At 38.8% G+C, this 20,057-nt stretch overlaps 1 protein-coding gene across 3 annotated transcripts in view; it reads left to right on the top strand.

Annotated features, from left to right (window-relative positions):
- Positions 1–239: 239 nt before the first annotated feature.
- The window catches only part of COPS4 (COP9 signalosome subunit 4), a 41,980-nt gene continuing 22,162 nt past the window's right edge, over positions 240–20,057 (top strand). Inside the window, exons 1-4 of one of the 3 annotated variants that reach the window (XM_007074741.3) lie at positions 240–575; positions 15,183–15,262; positions 17,103–17,254; positions 18,210–18,313. In XM_007074741.3, coding sequence (XP_007074803.2) covers positions 502–575; positions 15,183–15,262; positions 17,103–17,254; positions 18,210–18,313 — 410 coding nt within the window. In that variant the 5' untranslated portion in view covers positions 240–501. The remainder of the gene's footprint in view (positions 576–15,182; positions 15,263–17,102; positions 17,255–18,209; positions 18,314–20,057) is intronic. The other 2 variants (XM_007074740.3, XM_042984270.1) reach the window with 2 other exon arrangements.

Below are 20,057 nucleotides of genomic sequence, written 5' to 3'. Positions count from 1 at the left end.
ATGATCAACCTATATAAAGGGTACAAAATAGGACAAGAAATATATACGTTTTTATTGTATTTTACAACAGTACCACTCCGTGGTGAATTAGAAATAATTCGGTTTTTAGCACAAGTTTAGGACTGTCGTGAAGAACGAAGAACAACAGTAAACCACAAATGAGACGCGGAACTCGATGACAACGCGGTAATTTTGGCTACCCGGCACTTACTGGAGTTGCACAGGCAACACACGCCTTTGAACTTCATCCGCCAATCCTAAGTGGGAGCGTGCGAGCCTGAGCCCGTGGGAGAATCCTGGGCGGGCCTCAGTCTTGAGTGGATCCTCGCGTCATTCAACTCTGGGGACGGACCTCGAGCCGGCTCTCCTAGCGGACGCTCTGGCCCACACAGTCACTACTCTGTGGCACCTCAGGTTCCCTCTAGCAGCACTCTGGAGGACTACGCTCGTTTTCTTTTTGGGGGTGAGAGGCCCGGTAGCCTCTGCTGAGCTGGAAGAAAGATGGCGGCAGCCGTGAGGCAGGATTTGGCCCAGCTCATGAATTCGAGCGGCTCTCATAAAGATCTGGCGGGCAAGTGAGTATTTCCCAGGGGCCTGGGAGGTGGAGAGGGAACCCACAGACCTATTCTCCTTGGGTTGATGGCGGCTTAGGGATGTGAGGCCAGGAGCCGGCCTGACGACCAAGGGGGCGGGCCTGAGGTCGTCTGCGGACGCAGATATTAGGAGCAGCAGAAAGCTGGTGCAGGGAACCCTTGGGGCAACAGAACTGGGGTGACTGTCAACATATTCTATCTTTGATAGCTTCCTTACCGGTTTCTTAAGAAGCACGGTATGAGAGACGACTGCTCTCACGGCCTTCATAGCCTTCCCTGGTGCCTCTTTCCATTGCTGCTGGCCTATCACACCAAATTCTGGTCTCTCTTTGGATCCCCACCCCTTTTTTTTTTCTTTTTTGATTGAGAGAAAATTATATTCTGGGATTTTGATGAAGAGTTTTCTAGGAGATAGCTTCTTGAGGCTGACGGGAGCTGAGGAGGTATGGCCGCTATCATGATCAGAACCACTTGGACCATCTTCTGTGAGTCCTTGTGTTTTGGGTTCTCTGCACCACCAACTCTGAACAGGGGCACATAGGAAAGCCCTCACTACGTCGGTCAGGATGTCTAGATTCGTGATGTTTGCAGAAATCTGAATTATTTAGGAATTTCTTGGACTTTATGTTGAAGGTTTAGGTCCACTCCACGTTAAAATTTGTGACATGTGCCTGTCATGAAGCAGTTATTCAGTAGTGTTAATCTTAGGTAGATAGGTAGATATTGCCCTTTTTCTCTTTAGATAGATAGATAGATAGATAGATATTGCCCCTTTTCTCTTTGTAGATTATGTAGCACCGTTCTTTTGTAATGAACTTGCATTCTGTTTAAAGTTTGAGTCTCAAGTTAATGGTAATATTTACATTCTGACAGCTGAGATCACATTGATCTGTATTAACGGGATACACCTGCTCTAACCTGGCCGTTGAAACCTTGACTGTGCTTTATGTAGGCTCTGCTGTCTTTTCTCTGGTGGTATATGTAATCCAGTTTTATCAATGGGAAATTTAGCTATGGATCTTGGGTTTAACTACTATGTACCGCAGTTTCCTCCTTATGAAAATAAGGATAATATGACTTATTCTTGTCTGAGGACAGAATGAGTATGTATATGTATATACACTTATATCACACATACACTTAGAGCAGTATCTGATGCCTAGTGCCACAAGATTGTCATTGGTACTATTATAAAGCAGTTAGTCAAGACATACATTGACTTATTCCATGAGTTGTAAATAAGTTGAATGTGTCTTCCTGGCTTAATCCTTTTTCATTTGCAGTTTTCACATATTTGAGTGAAAGTCAAATAAGCATATATTTTTCACCATGCTCAGCTTATATTTCCCCCCATGCTTGCTTTCTTTTTTGTTATGTTGAAGAACACGAAGTACATTATTTATCGGAAGACATACCGTTTTTCAAGTGTTCGCAGGATTCTGAAACTTAACCTAAGAATCTACTTCCTCAGCTCTGAATTGGGGATAAACAGTAGTACCTATCTTATAGGGTACTTTAGTTGTTTATTACTATGTAACAAACCAAAAACTTAGTGGTGTGAAACAGTTCTTATTTTTCAGGATTCTTTGGGTTGACTGGATTGTTTTGCTGGTCCAGATCTAGGCTTACTCATGCAGGTGCAGAGTCAGCTGGCAGCTCAGTTGGGGCTGGTGGAATTAAAATGGACTCATATATATCAGGCTGTTGGCTGACTGTGTTTCTCCGTGTGGTCTCTCATTCAGTGGTTCCTTACAGAGCCATGGGAGTGTTCCAGAAGGATGAGAGTGGTAGTTGCTAGACTTCTTAAGGCGAGCCTTGGAAATCTCATAATGTCAGTTCTCTAAAACAGGTCAAAGTAAGTCACATGACCCTCCCAGATTCAAGGGAAGGAGAGATGGAGTCTACCTCTTTATGGGAGGAGTAGCCAAGTTACATTGCAAAGGGGCATGGGCAGATGGGAGTATGATTCATTAGAGGCCATTACTCTAACCATCTACCAGATGAGGTTATTGTGAAGATAAATAATGTGCTTGATAACTCATAGCCAGTGCTTTCTGAGGAAAGTCTTGGCCTTGCCTGCAGGTATATCTGGTCCTTTATGGACAAGAACATGTCAGGATAATTATTTTCATAACAAAACAGTTCTGCCAGCTACATGTCTATGAGGAAAACACTCTTGAAATCTGTCAGTAGTTTTAGGATTTATGTTAGGAATTGAATGACAAAGGAATCCGTGTTAAGGAATGACAGAGTACATTTGCTTCTAAAATACTGATACTGTGTATTTCCAGCAATTAGCAGAGTATCTGTAACAGAGTAGTCCTTTAACAAGTATTGGGTTGAATCATTGAATAGCTAGAAAGGTGTAGAGCTTATATTTAAACCCAGGTTTGTCTACTCTAAAAAGCTTATTTTTAACCTACTTGCCTATACGTCTTTTCTTGTCCAATCTTCAGTAAGAAATGCCTTCTCAAGGGACGCCTGGGTGGCTCAGTCGGTTGAGCGTCCAGCTTCGGCTCAGGTCATGATCTCATGGGTTCTGTGTCTCCCTCTGTCTCTGCCCCTCCTCTACTCATGCCTGTCTGTCTGTCTGTCTGTCTCTCGGTCTCTCAAAAGTAAATAAACAACAACAAAAAAAAATGCTTTCTCATAACCATGAATTAACAGAACATTCTAAAGTCGATGCAAGAAATTGGCCGTACGAGATTCATTTTTGCAGATTTTATAAACTGCTTCTCTACGTATTATACATTGTGTTCATTATCCTCATACAAAGCTTTAGAAGAGGAGAACCTTGAAGAGGGAGCATTTGAATAGGTAGCTGTTGTGATAGCCTGTCTTATTTACTTGGCTAAAACCTACTAATTCTTTGAAACTCAGTTGCAATGTTATTTCTTCCAAAAAGCCTTCTCTAAACAGCCACCATCACACATTCATAACTACCGTCAAGTACCTGGTTAGTTGCTGTTAACCCAGTGGCAGGCAATTACTTCTACCATAGCACTTAATTGTTTGTTTACTTGTCTGCTTTTTCAGTTGGAATGTGATCTCTTTGAGGACAAGTATGATCTTATAGATTATAGGTCTTTGTTCTGTTAATTCTGTAGAATAGGGCCTTTTTTTTTCCTTCTTCTCAGTTCTCTATAAGGAAGGTACCCAGAAGAGGATAGCAAGCCTTTGGAGTCTAAACATTTCATTTTACAAGAAGCTGTTAGCCTAGAGAAAAGAGAGTAACGGGAGACCTTTTAGCTTTCTTTGACTATTAGAAAGGCTATTTTGCAGAAAAGAAAATAGACTCCTCTATCTTACAGAGGTAGACTTTGGATTAGAACTTTCTAATAATAGAGTGGAATAGAAATGTCAAAAAATGGGGCACCTGGGTGGCTCAGTCAGTTAAGCGTCTTAACTTCGGCTCAGGTCATGATCTCGCCTTTCATGAGTTCCAGCCAGCGTCGGGCTCTCTGCTGACAGTGCAGAGCCCGCGTCAGATCCTGTCTGTCCCCCTCTCTCTGCCCCTGTCCCTTTCGTCCTCTCACTCTCTCTCAAAAAATAAATAGACATTAAAAAAAAATGTGAAAAAATGGAGGATACACACACATATTAGAGGATAGACTGTATAATCTCCAGGGCCCCTTGTAACTCAGATTCTCTGGTTCTTTGTTATTCCCACATACAAGTTTTAGTGGTTCCCATCTCAAGAGTGAAGTTCCTTATCATTTAGTGTTATGTTTGTTTACATCTTTGCTTACATATTTTAATCCTTAACAAGTAATATTTACATTACATATGAGAAAACTGAAGTACAGAGGTGAAATATGCTGGAGGCCACATAGCTAGTGGCAAGGCCATGATGTATCCTATCTGTTTGGTTCATAGCCCTAAACTCTAAACACATGTACCTTTTGGACTTATATTATTTTCCCCAAACTGGACTACATTTTAGGTAGTGATTTTTTTTGGGGGGGCGGCTAGAATACCTGTCTACCTCTACTCTTTCCCACTTGACACTATGTTGAAATATTTAGAATGCTTAAAGATCAACCTCATTTAGGAAATTATTCCTTCTAAGTATATTAGCACTTACCTGTTTTTGAGATTTTGTGTTTAATTTTCTGAAACATCTTTATGATATATCTGTGTGGATTTGTTTTATTTTATTTTTTATTTATTTAAGAAAAATTTTAATGTTTATTTTTGAGAGAGAGAGAGAGAGAGAGAGAGACAGAGCACGAGCAGGGGAGGGGCAGAGAGAGAGGGAGACATAGAATCTGAAGCAGGCTCCAGGCTCTGAACTGTCAGTACAGAGCCTGATGTGGGGTTCGAACTCACGAGCTCTGAGATCATGCATGACCTGAGCTGGAGTTGGCCACTCAACCGACTGAGCCACCCAGGCACCCCATGTGTGGATTTGTTTTAATATTTATCTGTCATTTGGCTTTTGCTGTGAAATAAACCACTCTAAAACTTAGTGGATTAAAACAACAGTCATTTGGGGCGCCTGGGTGGCGCAGTCGGTTAAGCGTCCGACTTCAGCCAGGTCACGATCTCGCGGTCCGTGAGTTCGAGCCCCGCGTCGGGCTCTGGGCTGATGGCTCGGAGCCTGGAGCCTGTTTCCGATTCTGTGTCTCCCTCTCTCTCTGCCCCTCCCCCGTTCATGCTCTGTCTCTCTCTGTCCCAAAAATAAATAAAAAACGTTGAAAAAAAAAAAAACAACAGTCATTTACTTTCCTTATAATTAATTTGGTTGGCAGTTTGGGCTGGGCCCAGCTGGATGGTTCTCTGTTCCACATGGTCTGGGTTCCACATGAGCTCCTACATGTGTCTGTAGTCAGCTGCAGGGCAGGTAGGCAGTGCTGCTTCGGTCTGTTGGCTGGGGCAGTGGAGGTGACTGGGCTACATATTTCATTATCCAGTAAGTTAGCCTGAGCTTGTTCATGTGGCCACAGCAGTGTTCCAAGAGAAAAGGATACATACAAGACCTCTTGAGGTCTGTCTAGGTTCAGAACAAGCATTTCACTTCTATCAAATTCTATTAATCAAAACAAGCCAAGATCAAAGGGTGGGGAAAAAAACTCTACCTCTTGATGTGAAGAGCTACAAACTCACATTCCAAGAGGGCATAGATACGAGAGGTGAAAGGATTGTGTTTTGGGCTCCTGGGTGGCTCAGTTGGTTAAGCATCCTACCAGCTCAGGTCATGATCTTGCCGTTCGTGAGTTCGAGCCCTGTGTCAGGTTCTGTGCTGACAGCTCAGCCCTCGAAGCCTGCTTCAGATTCTGTGTCTCCCTGTCTCTCTGCCCCTCCCCCGCTCACACTTTCTCTTGCTCTCTCTCAAAAATAAATAAAAATTAAAAAAATTTTTTTAAAGAATTGTGGTGTTTTGTTTTGTTTTTGTTTGTAAATATTGCATTATCCTGGCTGTGCTTCATTGCAGTTGTTGAATCGGATAGATTAGATTCTTTCATGGTCCTGAGATGTTTCAGCTATATATCTTCAAATGTTGCCTGTGTCCCATTCTGTTTACTTCTCTAGGACTTCAGTGAAATCCCCATTAGTTAGGCCCTCTTACTAGGACCTTTATGTCTGTTACTCTGTCTTCTGTACTTACCATTTCAGTGCTTTATTCTGGGTAGAATTTTTATTTTTTTATTTTCTTTTATTTTTTAAATTTTTTAAAATGTTTTTTTTCCCAATATATGAAATTTATTGTCAAATTGGTTTCCATGTAACACCCAGTGCTTATCCCAAAAGGTGCCCTCCTCAATACCTATCACCCCTCCCTCCCACTCCCCATCAATCCTCAGTTTAAATGTTTATTTTTTGAAGGAGAGAGAGACAGAACGTGTGGGTGGGGCAGAGACAGAGGGAGGCACAGAATCTGAAGCAGGCTCCAGGCTCTGAGCTGTCAGCACAGAGCCCGACGTGGGACTTGAACCCACAGACTGTGAGATCATGACCTGAGCCAAAGTTGGATGCTTAACCGACTGAGCCACCCAGGCACCCCTAATTCTGGGTAGATTCTTCTGACCTGCTCCTAGTTTATCATTTCTTCAAAAGTGTCATCTGCTCTTCAGAACGTCATTGAATATTTAAGCTTGGTTATAGTATTTTTTAATTCTATAGTTTTTGGTGGTTCCTTTTTCTTTTAAATATATTTTTAAAATTTTTAATGTTTATTTATTTTTGAGAGAGAGAAAGAAAGAGTGCAAGTGGAGGGGCAGACAGAGAGAGGGAAATAGGATCTGAAGCCAGCCCTGCACTCACAGCAGAGAACCCAGTGCAGGGCTCGAACTCACAAACCGCAAGATTGTGACCTGAGCCAAAGTCGGACACTTAACCGACTGAGCCACCCAGGCGCCCAGTTTTTAAAAGTTTTTGTTCTAAGTAGGCCCCACGCCCAACACAGGGCTTGAATTTACCACCCTGAGATTGAGAGTCTGAGCCAGCCAGGCATCCCAGTGGTTCTGTTTTCAAATGACACTTTTTATGGTTTTCAGTTTCTTGCTGAAACTTTTTTTTTTAATAGTTTATTGTCAAGTTAGCTAACATACAGTGTATACAATGTGTTCTTGGCTCAGGAATAGATTCCTGTGATTCATAACTTACAACACCCGGCGCTCATCCCAACAAGTGCCCTTCTTAATGCCCATCACCCATTTTCCCCACCGCACCCACTCCCCATCAACCCTTAGTTTGTTCTATGTATTTAAGAGTCTCTTATGGTTTGCCTCCCTCTCTGTTTGTAATTATTTTTTTTCTTTCCCTTCCTCTATGGTCTTCTGTTGAGTTTCTCAACTTCCACACTTGCTGAAACTTTAAAGCTTGAGTTTATCTTTGTAAACATATAATTGTACTACAGTCTTTCTGATAGCTCCAGTACCTGGAGTCCCTGCTTGTTGCTATTGTCTATTGCTTTTGTTGATTCTAGTTCATATTGTCATGTGCCTTGTAATCTTTGTTGGGCAAGTTATTTAAAAATATACTTTTAGAAACATTTGGAGGCTTAGAATGTAATCTTTCAGAGAGGATTTTCATTTCCTTATGCCAGTCGCCTGTGGGTTACCTAGCTGTCTATGACAAAGGCTTCAGAATTTTTTGGTTTCCTTAGATGATCCTTAGTAATCTTATTTCCAAAGTGCTAGTGTTTCCTCTTTTGACAAGCATGGGATTCTGTTCCTCTTCCTCTGCCCCTCTGCAACACACGTACTCTCTTTCTCTCAAAATAAATAAAACTTAAAAAATATAAAAATAGGGGCGCCTGGGTGGCTCAGTCGGTTAAGCGTCCGACTTCGGCTCAGGTCATGATCTCACGGTTCGTGGGTTCGAGCTCCACATTGGGCTCTGTGCTTACGGAGCCTGCTTCGGATTCTGTGTCTCCCCCTGTCTCTGCCCCTCCCCTGCTCACGCTTTGTCTCTCTCTCTCTCTCTCTCTCTCTCTCTCAAAAATAAATAAACATTAAAATTTTTTTAAAATAAATAAAAATATATATATATGCGTGTATACAGATACCTATATATTTTAAAGTACATTGCATTAAGTACATTACTCTTAACAGTAGAGACCAATATGTTTTCTCACATACATACATATATAACAACTTAATCCAGAACAAGCTGGGGAATATTTGCAGCATGCCCAGTGGTTCCCTCATGTCCCTTCCCAGTCACTACCCAGTCACTAGGAATAGATGAGATTAGTTCTTCTATATCCCTACCAACACTCAGGTTTGTTAGTGTTGTTAATATTACTCATTCTAGTGGAAGTGTAACGGTATTTCTTGTGCTTATAATATGCATTAACCTAATGAGTATTGAGGTTGAGTACCTTTTAGTATGCTTATTGGGCATTTGCATATTATCTCTAGTGAAGTGCCTATTTAAACATTTGGTCTGTTTTTTAATTGGGTTGTTTTTTACTGATTTACAGGCATTTTAAATATATTCTGGATAGGAGGGTTTTCGTTTTTTTGTTTTTTTGCCAAATAACACGGATTACAAATCCATGGATTACAAATATCTTTACTGGCTTTCATGTTTTACTTTTTTTTTTTTTTTTTTTTAAGAGTTCAGCTTTTTATTGAACAGATTACAGAAGAGGCATAGTGAAAGAGACCAAAGCCCATGTCATCAGACTCCTCTGATTCTCCTTTCTTGGCTTCCACTTCCTCCACAGCGAGGGACTGCAGTAGTGGAAAAAGCGGGACCTCCTGTGGTGTAGCACTAGCTGCTGGGGCGGGTCCTCTAGCCCCTACCTTGCTGATGAGGCTCCTGATGCTGACATTGGCCAGGGCCTTTGCAAGCAAGCCGTGCCAGAAAGGTTCAACATTCACACTTGCTGCTTAACGAGGGCATTGATCTTTATCCATCACCATCACCTCATTGTTCTGCAGGATGAGGGCAGAGTTGCTCCTGGCCAGCTCCAAGGCGGAGGCCATGGAGCGGGCAAGTGCTAAGCAAGTTCTGAGCAGAAGAGTCATGAGCCAGTGCTGAGCGCTGAGCACTGACCACTGAGCACTGAGCGAGCTGGTGCTGGGGCTCCCGGTGTGCTAGTGCTAGTCTCAGGATGAGATGAGGGCCTCACCCCAGCGCGGCATTAGATTCCTCAGAAGGACTGAGCATCTTAGCAGGAACGGAGGAAACAATGCGTCACTTTTCTAATGGAATTTAATGGCTATTGATAGATATTCTTAATTCAAAGAAACATCTGTTTTTTATTCTTACAAAATTTCATTTCTTGTGGTAAGAACTTTTAAGAATTACTCTTTTAGCACCTTTCAAATATGCAATACACGGTATTATTATCACCAGGATGTACATTATATCCCCATGACTTATTTATATTGTAATTGGAAGTTTGTACATTTTGACCTCTTTCACCCATTTTGCCCATTCCCCTTTCCATGCCTCTGGCAACTACCAATCTGATCCCTGTATCTGTGAGCTTGGTTTTGTTTTGTTTTAGATTCCACTGTAAGAGAGATCATTTGGTATTTGTCTTTCTCTGACTTATTTCCCTTAGCATAATGCCCTCAAGATCCATTCATCTTGTTGCAAACAGCAAGATTTCCTTTTTTATGGCTGAATAATATTCCATTGTGTTTACATACCACATTTTCTTTATCCATGCATTGATTGATGGACACTTAAGTTGTTTCCATATCTAGGCTATTATAAATAATGCTGCAGTGAACATAGTAATTTACACGTCTTTTCAAACTAATATTTTCATTTTCTTTGGATAAATACCCAGAAGTAGAATTGCTGGATCACAGGGTGGACTTTTTATTTTTTATTTTTTTATTTTTTAAGAGAGAGAGAGAGAGAGAACAAGTGGGAGAGGGGCAGAGGGAGAGAGAGAATCTCAAGCAGGCCTCACACTCAGAGAGGAGCCCGTCATGGGGCTTGATCCCGTGATCCTGGGATTATGACCTGAGCTGAAAACAAGGAGTCATACACTTAACCAACTAAGGTACCCAGGGACACCAATTTTTTTTTTTTTTTTTTTTTTTTTTAAGGAAACTTCATATTGTGGGTTTGTTTGTTTTTTTGAGGAACCTTCATACTGTTTTCTATAGTGGCTGTACTAATTTACATTCCCACCAACCGTGCATGAAAGTTCCCTTTTCTGCACCTCTTCACCAACACTTGTTAGTTCTTCTCTTTTTAATAAAAGCCATTCTAACAGGTATGAGGTGATATGTTATTGTGGATTCGGTTTGCACTTCTCTGATTATTAGTGATGTTGAACATTTTTTTTCATGTGCCTTTTGGCCATCTGTATATCTTCTTTGGAAAAATGTCTATTCAGTCTCTCAGTCCCTCTGCCCATTTTTTAATCACATTTTTTTTTTTTTTGCTATTGATTTGTATGAGTTTTTAAAATATATTTTGAATATAAACCCCTTCTCAGATACATGATTTACAAGTATTTTTCTCCTATTCTGTAGGTTGCCTTTTTATTTTGTAGGTGGTTTCCTCCACTTGAAGCTTTTTAGCTTGATGTAACTCCATTTATTTATTTTTGCTTTTGTTGTCACTGCTTTTGGAGTCAGGTCGGAAAAGATATTAATAAAACCAGTGTCAGGAGCTTACCACCTGTGTTTTATTGTAGGAGTTTTATGGTTTCAGGTCTGACATTGAAGTCTTTAATCCATTTTGAGTTTATTTTTGTGTGTGGGGTAATATAGTGGTCCTGGTTCATTTTTTTGCATGTGGTTGTCAAATTTTCCCAGCACCATTTATTGAAGATACTGTCCTTTCCCCATTGTATATTCTTGCCTCTTTTGTTGTAAATTAATTGACCATATGTGTGTGGGTTTATTTCTGGACTCTCTATTCTGTTCCGTTGATCTATATGTCTGTTTTTATGCTGATACCATACCATTTCATTAGTGTAGCTTTGTAATAACTTGAAATCAGGACTGTGATGCCTCCAACTTTGCTTTTTTTTCCTCAGGATTGCTTGGTTATTTGGGGACTTTTATGGTTCCATACAGATCTTAGGATTATGTATTCTATTTCTGTGAAAAATGCCTTTGGAATTTTTTTTAATGTTTGTTTATTTTTGAGAGAGAGAACGCGTGAGCACTCAACGAGTGCACATGTGAGCTGGAGAGGGGCAGACAGAGAGGAAGACAGACAATACTGAGCCGGCTGTCTCTGTGCTGTCAGGCTGACACAGGCTCAGATCTCACAAACCATGAGATCATGACCTAAGCTGAAACAAGAGTTGGGTACTTAACCAACTGAGCCACTTAGGCGCCCAGGAACTTTGATAGGGATTTCATTAAATCTGTAGATTGCTTTGGGTAATATGGGCATTTTAACAATAGTAATACTTTCAATCCGTGACTATGGAATATTTTTCCTTTTATTTATATCTTCAATTTCTTTAATCAGGGTCTTATAGTTTTCAGAGTACAAATCCTTCATCTTGATTAAATTTATTCCTAGTTATTTTATTCTTTTTGATGCACTTGTAAAGAGGATGTTTTTTCTTTCTGATAATTTGTTATTAGCATATAGAAACACAGCAGATTTTTGAGTATTGATTTTGTACCCTGCAACTTTACTGAATTCATTTAACAGTTATATTTCTTATATTGTTTAGTTTTATTGCAACGTTTGTTTTGTTTTATTATAATTTAATGTGTGATAATATTATTTGAATTGTAGATTTTTATTTGCCTAACTGTATTATAATATCTTCAAAGACTAAGTTTACTTAAAATTCCTTTGGTGTCATACACAGAATCTTATATAGCATTTTAAAAACCCTAGGTGCTCAATTTTGGATGATTTTATATGGCAATATTAAATAATTATTTAAATCCTTGATTTAAATTAGGTTTGTTAGTCATTCCATATTATTGTGAAAAAGTAATTTCTTATTCTTAGATACTAGAATTTAAAAAAGTTATTTTTAATGTTTATTTATTTTTGAGAGAGACAGAGTACGAGCAGGGGAGGGGCAGAGAGAGAGGGAGACACAGAATCCAAAGCAGGCTCCAGGCTCCAAGCTGTCAGCCCAGAGCCTGATGCAGGGCTTGAACTCATGAACTACGTGATCATGACCTGAGCCAAAGTTGGATGCTCAACTGACTGAGCCACCCAGACGCCCCTTAGATACTAGAATTTATATATTAGAGAAGGAGCAAGTTAACATCTAGCCTTAACTCTGCACCTCACTTTCTTAGTCCATAGAAGTTGAGAGTTTGAGTAGGCAGTTTGTAATTCTCTGGCAAGTTGTATGATGTGGTTAATAAAAAACTTTTGTCACTTTTTAGGTTTTTTTATGGGGGGGGATGGTGTTTTTCTATATAGATTTGTTGATAATTATGAAGTAATGATTTAAAACTTAGGTTAATCAGAAAATTTCTGTGAGGGGCGCCTGGGTGGCTCAGTCGGTTGCGTGTCCGACTTCAGCTCAGGTCACGATCTCACCGTCCGTGAGTTCGCGCCCCACGTCGGGCTCTGGGCTGATGGCTCAGACCCTGGAGCCTGCTTCCAATTCTGTGTCTCCCTCTCTCTCTGCCCCTCCCCCGTTCATGCTCTCTCTCTGTCTCAAAAATAAATAAACGTTAAAAAAAATTTTTTTTAAAAAGAAAATTTCTGTGAGACATTGTCATCTTTGAATGTAATGTTAGTATAAAATAATTTATGGGGATCTAAAATTAAGAGGGCTTAGCCATGAATGTGAAGAATATGAATATGAAGAATAATCAAAAAAGAATAAACCATTGAATATATTAAATAAAAGCATACCCAGAGCAATAAAGTAGATATATAAATATAGATATGGGAAATAATATATGTGCACATCTGTGTATGTTTATGTATAGAGAAAATGAGATATTCCGTAATGAATTTTCAGATGGCTGAATATTCTTCCTCAAATTTTAAAAACAATTTAAAAAATAATTTTTATTTTAAATCTTAATAATATTTCCTTGCTTAATTAGAGTAGTTTCTCTCTTCTTTTGGAGTTCACTGTCTTTTCTTTCTGTATACCTTTCTTACAAAGTCAGTTTGATTCATTGTGTTTTTGAGAAATCATATAACCAAGGTTGTGAGAATATTGTATGGGTTGAGAATCAGTAAATGTTGAATGGTAGCTTGAAGGTGTGCTTTAAAAATACAAATCATAAATTTGAATGAGTTTGGGCTCTATTCATGTACATATTTTTTCCTATTTGTATATTTTTTTCTTGAGTATATTCTGGATGATTTTCTGAATAGTTGCAGTGCTATTAGGTTGGTAAAATGCATTAGCCAATGCTTTTTTAATTTTTTTTTAACGTTTATTTATTATTATTGAGAGACAGAGAGAGAGCATGAGCATGGGAGGGGCAGAGAGATGAGGAGACACAGAATCCGAAGCAGGCTCCAGGCTCTGAGCTGTCAGCACAGAGCCCAAGGCGGGGTTCAAACTCACAAACCATGAGATCATGACCTGAGGCAAAGTCAGATGCTTAACTGACTGAGCCACCCAGGTGTCCCAGCCAATGCTTTTTAAAAAATTTTTAATGTTTATTTTTGAGAGAGAAGGAGAGCATGTGTGAGTGCATGTGCAAGTGCACAAACGTGAGTGCATGTGTGAGCGGGGGGAGGGGCATAGAGAGAGGGAGACAGAATCCTAAACAGGCTCCGTGCTGTCGGCGCAAAGTCCAGCATGGGGCTAGAACCCATGAGCCGTGACATCATGACCTGGCCTGAAGTCAGATGATCAACCTACTGAACCACTCAGGTGCCCCTGACTAATACTTTTAATAAATATTACTATAAAGACAAAAGGGATAAAATATAGTGTAATACTTGTGTACCCACCACTCAGTTTAAGAAATAAAATACTGTTTTTTTAAATTTACTAAAATGTTGAATATTTGAGTGCTTGTGATATGCTGCTCTAGGCATTGTGTATATAGCAGTCAACAAAACAAACAAAAATCCTTGTCCTCGTTGAGTTTACATTTTAGGAAGGAATTTGCCATTGCCTGATAATTGTCATTGTTCCTATTTTTAGCATTTCCCCCATCCTTTTTAGAGTGCTGATTTGAATCTTATGTGCTCATGAATATTAGAATAGTTATTAGAAATGATTGCAAATAAAGAATATATAGGCACCATCTGACAACATAAAGGGTGTTCTATCAGTACATTTGGCTTGGTGAAGTTTATTTGGTACATACGAAGACATTTAATCTCTAATATTTGGTTTCACTGCCTAGTCAACACTATCCTATTGTTGGTGACCCTAGTTTCATTAGGTCCACAAGAGGAAAGCATTCTGGGTCACCTCATATAACATTCTTGTGTGTCTGTGTAATACACAGTTGAAGGAAGTATAGTTTATCTTTTAAGGCATTTGAAAGAAAGTTGACTTTTTAGTTTAAATTCCAAACTAAAACTTTTTCCAAAAAAAATGGCACCTTAGATCCAGTAACTGAGAGTTACAGATTCACTCTTTCTTGTGATGGGCTTGAAAACTTTTTTTTTTTTTAAAGTAAGCTGTATCCCCAATGTGGGGCTTGAACTCACAATCCCTGAGGTCAGGAGTTGCATGCCTAACCAACTGAGCTAGCCAGGTACCCCGGGGTTTGAAAACTTTTAAAAAATTGTGGTATACTGTAGAGGAAATTAGAAGTGGCACCTTAGAATTTATAGACTGGGAACCTACAACAACAACAACAAAAATCTGTGGTGTACTATAAATAAAAGCACAAACTAGGGCATTATGAAAGAAACCAGCAGAAATAGAAATGAATAAACATCAGAGTTAGCATTAGAATATATAGTGTCCTCGGGGTGCCTGGGTGGCTCAGTCGGTTGAGCGTCCGACTTCGGCGACTTCAGCTCAGGTCATGATCTCGCGGTCCGTGAGTTTGAGCCCTGCGTCAGGCTCTGTGCTGACTGCTCAGAGCCTGGAGCCTGTTTCAGATTCTGTGTCTCCCTCTCTCTCTGACCCTCCCCCGTTCATGCTCAGTCTCTCTCTGTCTCAAAAATAAATAAACGTTAAAAAAAAAAAATTAAAAAAAAAAAAAAGAATATATAGTGTCCTCTGAAGATTCTTTTTATTTGGTATTTTTTCAGGTATCGTCAGATCCTGGAAAAAGCCATTCAGTTATCTGGGGCAGAACAACTAGAAGCTTTGAAAGCTTTTGTGGAAGCAAGTAAGTAGAACGAAAATTCCACGTCTGCCTTGTATTATTGAGTTAGGACTTCAAAGCTTGCTCAAGCTTGTTTTATATCAAATTATCAATATAATTTTCATTGAGATTAAATTAAATATGCATTGAAATTGATTGATTTTAGAATTTAAACTATTTACAACTTGATTATTTTTCAGTAAGTTGTCTTCAGAGTTACATTACCAATTAAGGTTTTGTATAGTTATTCATACAGTAACTGATGGAAGGCAATATAGCATAACGATAAAGAGAATAGTCTAAATTCAACCTGGTCTGCTGCTTTATTGAGTAAGTTAGTTCCTTTGTGCCTCCTTTTCCTTGTCTCTAAAATGAGGGATTTGATAGCAACCCTGTAGAAGTGTTGGGAGTTTAAATGAGTTAATATACATAGTAAAGTGCTTAGAATAGTACCTGGCATTTAATAAGTGCCATGTAATTGTTAACTTATTAACGTTAAGAACATTCCTTTTGAATGGGAACTAGAAATTTCCATTCTTCAAGACACTCTCTCCCACTTCCTGACTTTAAACATATCCAGTTATCTTGAAAATGACTCAAAATTCAGGCTTGAATTTATGCTCAGTTAACAGTATTAACAATACTTGAGAGTGCTTTCATGCACATTATCATGAGAAGTGCTAGTGTGTGTGGTAATTTCTTTCTAACAGCTGAAAGTGCCTAATGGCACTTATAATGAAACTGTTTGCTCAGCTGCATTCAGTATTATCCAATAATGAACTCTAATTAATACATCATAAACTGATGAGAAGCTTTTTTACAGGTTACTGTAAGTTACCGCCTCAAAAATTGTGGCCTGCAATGTGTGATGAACTGACAGTGCTGTTAGGAATGGTTTTATTGAGAACATTGCAATATGATAGTGAAAGAATAATGATTTTTATAAACTTTGATCTTTATATAAACTTTGAATCCACTGAACCACCAAGAAAAGCAGTCTACTGTTAAAATCCTTTGTATCGACTGAACAGTTTTTTCCCCAGTAACTGCTGATTTGAGACTTAATTTATCTGAGTAGTGGTCACAAGCATGATGTATCTTTTAAACTATAATAATAATGATCATAATAGTGAACATTTGTTGAGTGCTTTGTGCCACATGTTGTTCATAGTGCTCTCTATATATTGCATTTGAGCTTCACAGCATCTTTATCCACATTTTACAGATGAGGAAACAGAAGCACAGAGAGGGTTAAGTTTCTTGTGTGAGGGCATCTAATCATGCGTGACCTCAGAGCTTTCTTCCTTAATCACATACAGTAATAAAATGTTTATAAATAGTGTCATTAAGTATGTCTGTACATCTGGTGCTGACCTCAGTTATTATTTGTTGTTTTTATTAGGAAAGTACAAGTGTCAGTAACTGTCACTACTTGCTTTATTTAAATTTCATGAAAATTATTTCACTGTGTCTTCTTTAACTCCTTTTTATAACGAGGTGTAGGATAAAAGTATAGGTGTTTCTGTACCTTCCCTTTGTAGAAGAATAAAGGAAGAGAAAGGAAGATATAAAATTCTTAAATGTAAAAGAAAACTTTTCCCAGCCACTTGTTTCTTAGAAAACTTAAGGGACTTTTACTGCTGTAGTATTTAATGGTGTAGTCATTATATAATCAAATAATTCTGCATAAGGAAAACCGATTCTGTTATATAAGATGATATGGGTTTGGAAATCCCCGAATAATGCATTGAGGGTTGTACTAATATATATTGTTTTTAATAATAGTTTTAGGTAAAAATTGATGGCTTAATGAAAATTTGTAAGTTATTCATATTTTTTTATCTCTTTCTTTTTTTTTGACAAGTGGTGAATGAGAATGTCAGTCTCGTGATCTCTCGACAGTTGCTGACTGATTTCTGTACACATCTCCCTAACCTGCCTGATAGCACAGCCAAAGAAATCTATCATTTCACCTTGGAAAAGATCCAGCCTAGAGTCATTTCATTTGAGGAGCAGGTAAAAATCTATAACAGTGAGTTTTGAACATGAGATAGCAGTAATTATTTTGAGAGATATTATTACATTTTTAAAGGAGGTGATCATCCAATTTTATTTTTGACAAAACAATGTGCCAAACAGCATGTTACAGTGTAAAAACTCCAGGATGTTGTAACTCCAGCTGACATTTGCTCAGATATTACAGTTTGATTTATGAATCAAATATTATTCTTTAGACAATTTTTAAAATCGGTAAAATTGCAGACTCTGAGTGGCAGAGCCAGGATTCAGTTCTAGATCTTTGGTCTTTGGAACTTTAGGCTTAGTCACTAACTGCCTTCCAAGTTTAGAAATGAGCATATTAATTTCCACAGTGAGGAGACTAGCTTGCACAGCATGCAGGTTCTTTGTTTTTAAAGAGGAGGGATAGGGTGGTGAGTAGTCTGTAGTGGCCAGGCCAAGTCTGAACAGCTTAACTATATTCTTCGGTGAATAGGGTCTCAGGGGTCAATGGCCTTAAACAGATTAAAAACCCTGGGACCACAGTTCAGAGAAGAATAAGTTATTCTATCCTCGTTTCTGTTGGGAATAAAAACAGATTGTAAAAGTAAAAACTAATACAAGTTAAAAAAAGAAAAAGAGTCAGTAAAATTGTTAATAAGGCTGAAAACTTAGGAAAACACCAGTGTTATATATGCAGTTAGCATAAACATAAAACTTAATATTTAAATTAAATTATTGCCATAATCCACATTGCAGAAATGGGTTAATTTCAGTTCAGTATTTTGATATTCCATGAATTCAGATTCATTAAAAAAAATTTTGGGTGGTCTAGATAAATTTGCGCTGTTTACTTGCTATCTTAGAATGTTGAATGAAAACATTATCACAATAGATAAACTTACCATCCATTTATTTTAATTAGTTACTAATGTCAGTTGAAATAATTTAAAATGTCTACCTACTATTTCAGGTTGCTTCCATAAGACAGCATCTTGCATCCATATATGAAAAAGAAGAAGATTGGAGAAATGCAGCCCAAGTGTTGGTGGGAATTCCTTTGGAAACAGGACAAAAGTATAGTAAATAGTGGATATTGGATGGAGATGTATATAGGATATGTATCGTTGTTCATTTGTGGGTTTTTGGGTTTTTTTTTTACATTCTAGTGCAAGAAACATCATAAACAAGTTAATAAGTAAATAAATTCTGTAGTATGTTAGGTGTTAAGTACCAGGGAGAAAAGTAAAGGGAAAGTAGGGAGCAGGTTGTATCATTAAACAGGATGGTTGGAGTAGTAGAGTGGTCCAGATATACCTTCTCAGACACTTGAAGGAAGTGGTCATGAGTTTAGGGAAGATTATAAGTAGATCCTCTTAGAGAGAAAGGCTAGTGTAAAGGCCCTAAGATGGGAGCATACCTGGAGTGTTTTCAGAAGATCAAGGAGACCAGTATGGGTGGAATGGAGTAAACCAAGAGAAGGTGGGGGGCTGAGACCAGAGAGTACTGGGGACCAGATTATATAGGTTCTTGTAAGTCATTGTAAGGCCTTTGTCTTTTCTGTAAGTGAAATGAAGGGAAACCATTGGAGGATTTTGTGTGGAAGAGTGACACGATCTGACTTCTATTTTTAAAAATCATTCTGGGGGCACCTGGGTGGTTCAGTTGGTTAAGCGTCTGACTCTTGATCTCAGCTCAGTCTTAATCTCAGGGCTCAAGCCCCGCATTGGGCTCTGTGCTGGGCATGAAGCCTACTTTAAAAAAAAATCATTCTGAGTACTTGGTTGAGAATAGCTGTAGGCAAGTAATGATAGAAGTAAGGACATGAGTGAAGAGGCTTATGTACTACTGCAGATAAGATGGAGATTGTGAGAAATGTTGGATCCTGGATATGTTTTTAAGGTAGAGCTAAGGATTTTCTGGTAGCTTACATATGGAGTATGAGAAAAGGAGCCATGATAAATCCTGGTTTTGGTCTGAACAACTAGAAAGATGGAGTTGTCGTCTCCTGCATAGTAAAGAATAGGTTTTGAGGGAGGAGCAGGAATTCCATTTTGGACATGTGATAACTAAGTGGAAATATCTAGTAGGGAGTTGAATACACTAAAAGAGAGATATGGGCTAGAGGTACACATTTGGAAGTCACTGATATATATAGAGAGATGGAATTTAAAGGCATTAGATTGGATGAGATCCCCAAGGGAGGGAATATAGATAGAGGAGAGGACTGAGTACTGAGGCCTGGAACACTCCAACACTAAGAGGTGAGGGGCAGGAAGAAGATAGATCAAATGAGGATTGAGAAGAAAACCAGAAGAATGTGGAATATGGCAGCCTAGAGGCCAAATGAGGAGAATGTATCAAGAAGGAGCAAGTGATCTGCTATGGTGTTGATAGGTCAATTAAGCTGAGGAATGAGGGTTAACCATTGGAGTTAGTAAAGTGGAGGTCACTGGGGCCCTTGACAAAAGCTGTTTTGGTGAAATGGTAAGAATGAAGAAGCCTGACTGGAATGGTTTAAGAGAGAATGGGAAGAGAAGAGTTGGAAATGGTATGTATGGGCAGCTCTTTGCAGAAGTTTTCACAAAAAGAAAGAAATCTGGTAGAAGCAGCAGAGGTTAGGTTAAGAGATTATTTTTACTTTAATGATTTTTCCTTTAATTTTTTGGAAAGCAAAAATATAATATGGGAGGGTAGAGAAGACGATTCTTGCAGGAGTGGACAGGAGGGGAAGGAATCTAGTGGAGAGATAGTTTTTAGATAGGGGCATAGATAGTTGATCTATGGCTGAGTTTCTCAGCCCAGGCACTGTTGGCATTTA

The sequence above is a fragment of the Panthera tigris genome, chromosome B1, assembly GCF_018350195.1.
Source record: "Panthera tigris isolate Pti1 chromosome B1, P.tigris_Pti1_mat1.1, whole genome shotgun sequence".
Lineage (NCBI taxonomy): Eukaryota > Metazoa > Chordata > Mammalia > Carnivora > Felidae > Panthera > Panthera tigris.
Note: the sequence above shows the minus strand (reverse complement) of the source record. Positions and strands in the feature narration are given on the sequence as shown.